This window comes from Rattus norvegicus, chromosome 2 (genome assembly GCF_021556685.1).
Source record: "Rattus norvegicus strain SHRSP/BbbUtx chromosome 2, alternate assembly SHRSP_T2T, whole genome shotgun sequence".
NCBI classification, from domain to species: domain Eukaryota; kingdom Metazoa; phylum Chordata; class Mammalia; order Rodentia; family Muridae; genus Rattus; species Rattus norvegicus.
The window spans coordinates 214,818,713-214,828,878 of record NC_141535.1 but is presented as its reverse complement, the minus strand read 5'-3'; the positions used below and the strand labels follow the sequence as shown (position 1 = coordinate 214,828,878).

The 10,166-nt window shown below is 39.5% G+C and overlaps 1 protein-coding gene across 3 annotated transcripts in view; it reads left to right on the top strand.

The window, feature by feature from the left end:
- The first annotated feature begins 1,441 nt into the window (after window positions 1-1,441).
- The window catches only part of 1700006A11Rikl (RIKEN cDNA 1700006A11 gene like), a 31,128-nt gene continuing 22,403 nt past the window's right edge, over window positions 1,442-10,166 (top strand). For 2 of the 3 annotated variants that reach the window (XR_015661602.1, XM_087620562.1), the window contains exons 1-4: window positions 1,468-1,539; window positions 7,301-7,483; window positions 8,885-9,063; window positions 9,461-9,622. Coding sequence is in view for 2 of the 3 variants with exons in the window: in XM_087620562.1 (XP_087476688.1) it covers window positions 7,321-7,483; window positions 8,885-9,063; window positions 9,461-9,622 (504 nt within the window). In the remaining variant the exon portion in view is untranslated. 3 annotated transcript variants of the gene reach the window in all.

Sequence of the window (10,166 nt, the reverse complement as noted above, 5' to 3'; positions counted from 1 at the left end):
AGTCACGTCAGTGAGGCTTTATGGTCAAGTTCAGGGAATATTGCAGACGTGTCTGGCCTTGGTGGCGGGGGTTGTGATGCACTTGGTCCTGCGGAGATTTGATGCCTCAGAGAAAGGGGATGCTAGATGGGTGAGGTGGGAGTGTGTGCATGGATGGGGGAGATGGGGTGGGGGTCATGGAAGGGGATCGGGAATTGAAATGTATATTTAAAAAAGCAAGAAGAAGGGGTGTATGAGTATGAGTATGAGTATGAGGATAGACCATGGAATCAGGGACCAGACATTTTTATTTCTGGAGAAAGTTTCCATTTAGTTGTTAGTTCAGGTACCGTAATTTAGAAATAACTTTTATTTATCATACTACATTTATTGCAATGCTTAGTAATTATTTTGGGGAAGAGGCATGTATGCCACTGTTCAGTTTAGTCAGAGGACAATAAGCAAGAATGATTTCTGTCCTTTCACCATACAGTCACTAGGTATAAAACTAAGTCTTCAGTCTTGGTTGCTAGTTTCCTTAGTTCTTAAACCATCTTGCTGGCCCAAGGTTTGTGCTAAGCACAATGATGCTGTTAACTCATGGAGACTCTATTGTAACCTAGTAAAATATTCTTCAGATTTTCAATCGGTGTGTATGTTAACAGAAAGGAACCTTATAGTGGTGGGAATGCCACATGCTTAATTGAATCAGGAGTCACATTACGGTTCTCTGGTTGGATGTGATTTGGCTCTCATAGGCTAATTTGCTGTAAATTTTGCCTCAGATGTGGCAGCATTGATGGGTAGTGTCAAGAGAGAAGGCCTATAACAAAGCCATTGGAAGTGCTGAAGTGCTGCCCTCCGAAGGAACTGATGCTGATTTGGTTGGTTGGTTGGTTGGTTTGGTTGGTTTTGCCTTTTTCTTTTTTTTTTTCCTGGTACCCTTTTTAGCCCTTGCTCCAGGGCTACTGTCAGAGAGTAAGCCCCCCCCTTCACTCTGGCTTCCTCTCATCCCAAGTACCCTCTCATAAATGGGCTTTCTTTGACCACCTTCTATGATGTGACATTATCAAATAGTCATAACCAGAGGACAGACTGATAAAACAAGAGTACTTGTCCTTTCAAAACAGTGAGCAACAGAAAATAACACTATCTGGTTATGGTAGTACACTAGAATGTGGGAAAGCATGTTTCTATTGATCTGAGTCACTATATACACATGTTTATACATATATTTATGTATATATCTATGTGTATAGAGTTGCAAAAACATGTTATTTTCTAAGATACTTTTGGTTCAATGATTGCTTAAAAATAAGTTTTCAACGCCAAAAGTTGGAAGGAAATAAAACACGTATCACTTAGTCAGTTGTGGCATGAGCCTCAGTGTCAGTCAGTTATGGCGTGAGCCTCATGGTCTTGACATGACAGTCTCCTAGACTACAACAGAATCTTCAGATTTCAGCAGTTGGCCTACCAACTGCCAGATCCACCTTTGGTCTTTAGAGCCACAGAAGGACATCCAGTGTGAGGTTCTCCATTTCAGTCTCCCTTGTAAAGGTATTTTAAAATATCTAGTTCAAATTCTCACGATAAATTAGAGATATCAAGAAGGTTGCTCTCTTGATTCTTCCAGATCAAGTGAATTATTTGTTAACCGGCTTCATGAAAAGCTGCTCATATTAGCAATACTCAGTGCCAGCACTGTAAAGAGATGGGATAGCAATGTCAGGGCAGCGTGCCTATCAATCTACAAATACGTATGTGTGTGTTTCCAAATAATGAGAGATTCTCTGCTGCATGTAATTGTTTTAGCCACTGTGACCATAACTGTTTGTTGTGAACTGGTCAAACTTCAGTCCAAAATCTAAGAACTCTCTGATATTCACCAAATTGTTATTGTTACTAATATAATCGTGTTATTTTTTGTGTTGCTGACAACCTAATTCTTAATATTTCAGCACCTATTGAGATTAGACAGAATGAGTTATTGAACATCCTCATTGCTACTGTTTTTCATGGATCATTGTCTCACATGCATGAGGACAGCACTGGCTGTTGTCACTGTCACGCGCTTGATGAGCGAAAGCTAGGGTGTCGCTGTCCATAATCCTTGAAAAAATTTATTGAAGGAAATATATACTTTAAATATACAAACTGTATAAGCAGGACATAGTGAAGAAACCTCCAGAATAGTCATTTCACAATTATGAGGAAGGTCTTTATTGTGGGAGGGAAAATATGCAGACGAATCTGGAAGAGTTCATAGCATAGAGAAAAAGAAGTAGACTGAACAAGACTGTGAATTTATGTGAAAGGAGGCAGAATAGTTGGAGAGAGTAATGACGATTGCTGGGGAATTCTGGCATTCATAAAGAGAGCAAAGAGGATTCTGCAACCTTTTGGGAGTTAGCATAATGGGGGAGGAAAAGCTGGTAGTTGGGAAGAGACAGGAAACTAAGGGGGAGCTTTGAAATATATAACAAGTACTCTTGAGTAGAAACTCGGGGACTCTAGAGGCCCCAATGGGTGCTGTTATCATGACAGGCAGCATAGGTATATGTTAACTGTAAGCCATTTGTCCGTTTGCCAGAGGTAAGGGAAATGACTTCTCCTGCTCTTTTCCTTCTAACCACCAGAAATCCTTCAGACTGGCAATTCCGGATCTATGCAATCACTGAGATCCTCCAAAACTAGTATGAATCATTAGGACAACCTGACTTTCATTTCCTTTACAACTATTTAAGTCAGACTTCAAAGTAATGGGCTTAATTGTGGCATTTCAATATATAGGTTTCATTCTGTTTTGTTCATATTTATCACACCCATTTTAAATTCGAATTATGTAGCAGCAAATCTTTGTAGAGATCTTAGCACTTTGATGGAGGTTGGATGTCTTAATTAGTATATGTACTTACACCAGTGAATACTCAGCTTGCAGACTACACGATCCATTACTATCACCAAAATTCAGTCATTTTAAAGATATAGGTATGCTGATTTCACATGATCTTTTTGTGTACTTCATGTTTTATTATGGGGTGTAGCAGGGTATCTTTCAGGGTGTTTCAGGCACAGTCTTTTGTGCCTCTAGGCTTCATGTTTAGGTGTGTACCTCTCCTCTCTCGTCTTCAACAGTATCTGACGTCCTGGGCCTGAAGCATTTTGACTGCCTCAGTACAGCACACCCATGTTTAAGGTCTCCTCTGATTCTTACACTGTTAGACTCTAAGGTTCACAGTGTTAATGATGTCTGCATGTGGACGTTGAATAGGTTAAGGGATCAGGACTTGGGGATCTTTGGGATGTATCTGCATTTCACAATCTGATGCAGCAGTTTGTGCTTTCATTGCATGCAAGTTACTGCAGTTAGGCTTACCAGTGGCATCCACGTTGCTATGGCAATAGCCAGTTTTCAGTAGTTGAGTAGTTAGTTCTTCACTTAATAATCGACCTGGATTTCTTCTTTCTTGTAAGAGACTCTGGTTTGTAAAGAGTTCTATACTTCAGTGGGTGCCTTGCAATGTGCTTGCTGCTTTGGGTTTTAAATCCTGAATAATTTTGGTAAATTCCACTCCTCTTTTTTTTAAATTGACTATTCGTGATTATCCAAAATTTTAAATTATTTTAACTGAAGTAGAATTACATCACTCACCACTTTCCTCCCTCTCGTCCTTCCCAGCTACCCTTTTTCAAATTCTTCCTTTCCTGTTCAAGTTGATAACCTCTGAAATAGAACTCACTCTATTACTGTCTGGGAGCGTTATATGGTGTGTCCCTGTATCTGTCTGCTCTCACTACTAGCTCCACCCCCTCTCCCCAACACCCTCTCCCTCCCCCTCATCAGTGTGTATTGTATTGTGCTAGTTTCAATACTTAAGATATAGGTAACACAACATCATGGTTTTAAATCAAGAATCACAGTAAGTAAAATTTACAGAAATGATAACTCAAATTAAAGTATATTCTCACTACTGCCATTTCTGCAGGGTGCTAAAATACTTCAACAAAATATTCCATTTAGATGGTAGTTTTAAATGGTTCCTCAGCATTGTGCATAGTAATTCTGCTGTGAAGCCTGTTTTCAGCATCTGGGCCATTTTCCATGTTAGATACCAGGACCCTCTTCTTTCCACAGAACGGACATCTCTAATTTGCAGACTAATATAGTTTTTATACCTAGCCACCCTGAAGACATCATTGGTTTTTGTCCATTGTTCTCAGTTCTGCTGAAGTTACAGCATCTTTCAAGTGTTGCTACTGCACTCAAGCCGTCATTGTCACAGTTGGTGTGGCTTCCTGGTACTAGGTCGTGTGTGCATGTCAGTCAAAGCTCAATGCTGCACACAGGTTGGATGAGGAGAATAAGTGCTCATGGAATAACATTTTCCCTGGTTAATGTTGGGAGGTGAGAGAGATTCTTATCCTGTGGTCATTCGGTCCCACTGTGGATCACAGCATCTGGGCTCCATCAGAAAGGAAAGGCAAATATCCCAGGGTTTCCTCCTGCCATCAGCTCAGTGATTCTAACCCATGGCCAGAAGACAAGGCACTAATACTGATGCTAACTATGTCCCTGCTAGAGAGAGGGGATTGGTAAATGCAGGTGCCCTTTAAGAGTCCACCATGGATGATAACGGATGGTTACTTCTCTCTGCCTCACCAAGTGTTCATGATCACCAGCCGTGCTTCTGTCCTGGCCAGGAGGAATCCACAGGGAAATCTAAGGAGGAGATGACCGAGTTCAGTGTTCTAACCCTGAATCCTCACTAGTTTTTATTTTTTAGTCTTAAGCTTAAAAATGATATATATGTTCATTTATTTATTTCATATATATAACATATATATATGTTATTCCTTCACAATCTAATGCATTCTGGGAAGACAAACACATGCATATATATATTTCATATATATATATATATATATATATATATATATATATATATATATATATATATATATAAAACATCTTTGGTCTAGTGAGAAAATAATGGGACCATTCCCATGCTTTCTCATTGAGACGTATAAAATTTCCTGAAAAGGGCAAACAAAACAAAAGCCCAGATACTGTTTTCTTTAGATAGAAATTGAAAAGTTTTTATTTGTTGAATATTAAGGACAACCCTACATTCTAAAGGGATCTATTGATGATTAACATCACTTGTTTCTCTCGTCAACAGCCTGAGTTTGGTTCCCAGCACCCACACGTAGCTCCCAGCCATCCTAAATTCTGCTTCCAGGGATTCTGATTTTCTCTCCTGACTTGCTCAGGCACCAGACAGGATATAAAAACAAGTTAAAAACCTTCAGACTAATACTGTTTCCTATATACTATGTAGCTTCTGGTTTGGAATAAAAATCTGAAGTATAGTCATTTCTCTGACAACATGTGAAAATACTCAGTTCACATCTGTCTGTGACAAGTATTTTCCCGCAGTGGATGTGAGATTTTTTGTGTTCAGATTTCTGGAACCTTCCTGACTGAAGGACCTGCTATTCTTTATGTTGATTTTTTTTCTGGAACTTTTACAAGATTGTTGACAAATGGGGTGATAACAACAGATGATTTATCAGAAGAATCTGCATAAGAAAAACAGAATACCAAGAACACGCAGCAAGGATGGCCTTTTGAAAGCCCCTGAAAAGGTGCAATTCTAAAACATTTAGAGCCCCAGACAAGTGAGTCATGACACCTAGTGGAAATCAGAGCATGCCATATTGTTGTTGTTCAAACCCTCTCATATCTCAAAAAGAGTCGGTGGGCACTCCTTTGGTTATTAAAGATAAAGTGAAACTACACCACTATATTTTTCTACAATATATATCTTCAGAGTTTTAGTATATTGTTTTCTACATAGGTCATAGGAAAAGACAATATCCCCTAACATATTTAATAATTTTACTTTTTTGTGACATAGGGTACTGCTATTGAGTGAGGCAACTAGGATACTTTGGATCCTTCCTTCACAATCTAATGCATTCTGGGAAGACAAACACATGCATACACATACACATACACACACACACACATATGCACACACACACACACACACACACACACACACACACACACACACACACACAAAACAAAACAAAAACAAAAACAAAAAAAACCAAAGAGACAAATCCTGTTCTTTTTTATTTTTGTGGGGTTGATAAGACTACAATCCTCCATCAGTGATAAGATAAATATGGGAGGGTGCTAGCTACATTCTAAAATAGATTTATTTAATGAAATGTAATCAACTTGATAGAATTTTAATTCTAAAATTTAGAACAGCATTGTACAGCACGGATGCTCAGAAATCCTAAGAATGTAATACTTTTGATTTCATGTTTGTCAATTTGAATCTATATTTCAACCCACTGGCCATGTCTTCCCACCTAGATTTTTTCATATTGATTACTTGGAAGCTTTTGGATTCCTTTGACTTGTTTCTGTAACTGTAATTTGGATTTTACCACTGTCATTTTATCTGTGTGTGAAGGAAAGGCCAAGTAAGAGTTGAATTCCATCGGGTAAGGGCAAGTTTTCATACTTCCTGGAAAAGCATATCCCTGTCATAGCACAGAGTCTTTAAGAATACTTTAGAGGAGAAATAACTTAGATTGTGGGAGAGCAAATCAAATATCTGGATATTAATTCCAATTTTGTAGCTGTCGTATATCATATAGTCACTGCTGTTCATCCAGGAGTCCTCTATATTTCCAGTACCCTGCAGCATCAATCCCTGGCCATGGTCAGGGGGGCATCAATGGAACGAAGGGGAACCCAATCCAATCCACTGATCCTGACAACCTTGTTCTCGTACTGTAATGGACTTTCTTTTTATAAATGTGACCTACATTGTGAAGAGAAAAATCCTGAAGGAAGCAGCGTGTAACATGCCCAACAGAATTATTCAATTGAGAACCAATTCCCAAAAACATAAACATCTTTCCTTTTTACTGTAAATCTTAGTTATGGAGTGGGAAGGTATATAGACAAGCCAAATAAGATTCTCATGATGTAAAAATCTTGTTGATAGCAGGACAAAAAATAGCAGACCATAAAACTACAAGTACACAATGCATTGATAGGCCTTTGTTCTTCAAACAAAATAATGGGCTGAAATTTCTTCTCAGTTTTAGGACTCCTCAGATTAAACATCTTTGTTTAATCCCTACTGAGGTTCTTGATGCTCTAAGGTGTATAGTCTTCCCTGTACCAAAGCAGGAGGGAAAATGCCACCCAACAGCGTGTGTTCAAGCACATTAGCAGGTTCGATCATACACATTTCCACCAGTTTCAATGGATATTCATGTTTTCTCCTCACAGGGCCTGACAGTCCATATCATATGGTCATGAGCAACCTTCAAGGTACTTCTGGACCACAGGGATCAGGAAACTGCTCAGATGTTCCCAACTTGCCAGGGCAGTGTGTGGAACATCTAAGCCCAGATGCACAAGAGCAATTCATCCCGAAGCCCAGAGACCAATCAGGAAGCCAGCAGCAGAGAGGTGAGGCACTGACCATTGTTCAAGCACACTTTCTCATCCTCATTCCTACGCCTGCATTAAGCACCAACACGCTGTCTTCTCTTGCCTGGGGGAGGGACACTGTAGAAAACCAAAACAAAACAATGTGCTCCAGCTCAGGCTTAAGAGAAAGGTTCTGATGGCAGTACTCAGCTTGTCCCTAGGGAGACCATTTCATTGTTTCAGGCAGGTAGTCACTATTACCTAGTGTGCCAAGGCACTGTTTACACATAGCTGTGTGTGTCCCATTACAGTATGGGTTCTAAGACCCGAATCCTCATGTGTTCCCCATTGTGTTTTTTCATGATTAGAACAGAAAGTGACTTAATGGCTGCACTGAGACAAGCCCGTAAAGAAACCTACATAGAACAAGTTGTATGTATGGCGTTGCAGGTAATCTGTTCTGGGCTTTAGTAGGATTGGCCTTAGGATTCTGGACCGGTGTCTAATTTCATTCAAACCAAATAACAATCGTACTTTGTGTCTTTAGACTAGCGTCTGGAGTCTGAACCACAAAGAGGCCTAATGTTTATGACCTGGAGCCTTGCCTTTGTTTCATTTAAATATTTTATTATAATTATACTTTCATTATTTCCCCATTTTTATTCTTCCAAAAGATTTTCATATATATATATGTGTGTATATATATATATATATATATATGCGTGTGCACGCACGCGCGTGCGCGCACGCACACACACACACACACACACACACACACACACACCCCCCTTACTCTAACAGGTCAACCAGGCCAACCACTATGTTCTAATAAGAGAAAGACTGTTTAGTTATAAGTTGTTTATAATTTCAATGTGCTGTATTCTATAAGCCATCTTAGAAAAGCAGAAGAAACTTTGATCTCAGCCTCAAACTAAAACCATACTGGCGAGGGTCCAGAGACTGGCTGACAGATGAGTCATATATGCTGGTGATACAGACACATGCTGGTGACAAAAGAAGTTTGACAAAGGTTCTAAAAGCTTAGCAATGGAAGGAAATGCACTATGACATCTGGGGATAACACAACACTGCTTGGTCCTAACAGAGAGCAGCAGTGAAATAAATTTACCACTTCTTAGGAAGTTGTTCAAGAAGTTCTCAAATACTACATGGTGCAATGGGGTTTAGACAGCCCTGGTTTGTGAGCAAGCTCACGGGAGAACACTCAGAGCAGGTCTCAAAGATTAACAGCAGAGTTGAGTCTAGAAAAGCACCCACACACTATAGCATGAATTACCAATTTTAGAACATGGAGAGTTTTATATTACAAATGATGCCCTATCTTTCTGTGAATTACAATAGACCTTATACAATTGGAAATCTATGATAAAGGTTGTATAAAGAACACTAGTCCATGCGATGCTTTCAAATTCTTTTTAGATTCAGAGAAGAAAAAAGTGAAAAAAAGGTGGTCTTTCATAACTCGAATATTCCACAGGGCCTCGGTGCCCCAGCACGACCAAGTTTGCACATCCCTGCCAGTCACTAAGCGAGGAAAACTCTTTGGAAATGATCTTGCCGTTATTTGTGAGGATGGAAATCTTCCTAAAGCAATTCTGGTATCACATGTTTCTTCCCTGGCTATCTTGAAGACAAAATCCTGCTTCTTAAATATCGCTGTTCATTTCTATCAGCATGAGGGGGAGGCAGTTATGTATCAAATCCTTGACTTAAAAATAGGAAGAGAAGACAGTGCTATTCACCATAACCAGTCTATGGCAAAAGTTAACTTTAAAGCTATCTCTTTACTTGAGTGGAAAATCTGATACAAATGAATATCCCTGAAGTTTCAGGGTTAACATTAGAGCAATGAGTAGAACAAAAGACAATCAGAGGCACCAAAATGAGTTCAACGTCCTCTTCACACATCTCGGGTCTTGCCCATGAGTACTGCTGATGTAATTCTCAACTCTGTGCTATGGGCGTAGTGACAAGAGTTCCCCTTTCTTCACTTAGGATATGTTCTCACTTATCAATGAAAAAGGACCAAGCACTGACGGTATCTTCAGGCTATCAACCAATATGTCAGCATGCCACTCCCTAAAAGACAAGCTGGATTCTGGGACAAAGGTGAACATGAACAAGGAAGATGTCCACGTAGTGGCATCTGTCTTAAAGGTAGGCAGAGCCCTTGCATCCTCCCCATGAGGAGTCCACTGACTCTGGGCAGTACTTCTTCATCATTCTTTCCCTGACAGCAGAGATAAAGGATCAAAATCTGATAGGCTGAAAGTTTCCAAACATTCCCAAAGCAAACGGATTCTCCTTTTATGGTAGAAACCCCATATGTTATACACATTTTCCTTTGCGATAATGCATCACCATTTTATGTTTATTGTTAACCATTCCAGACCAAAAGAGTAACATTAGTGATAGTGATAAGAAAATATAACTTGAAACATTAACCACTCATAACGGAGTCTAATGTAGCAAAGAAACTTTTTTTTTTTGATTCCTCAGTGAGACACTCATTCCAAAATAATATTAGTGTGTGGAGGGACAGTTCGGACATGCACATTCATGTCATCTACTGAGCATGCCCAGGTGGGTGTGCTTTGCCCCCAGTGTTTTTGATTCTTTATCATTCTCTACTTTATTTCTGGGGACCAGGTATTTCTTCCTCAATAGACCAAGTGCCTCCTCCAAAAATTCCTTGTTAATA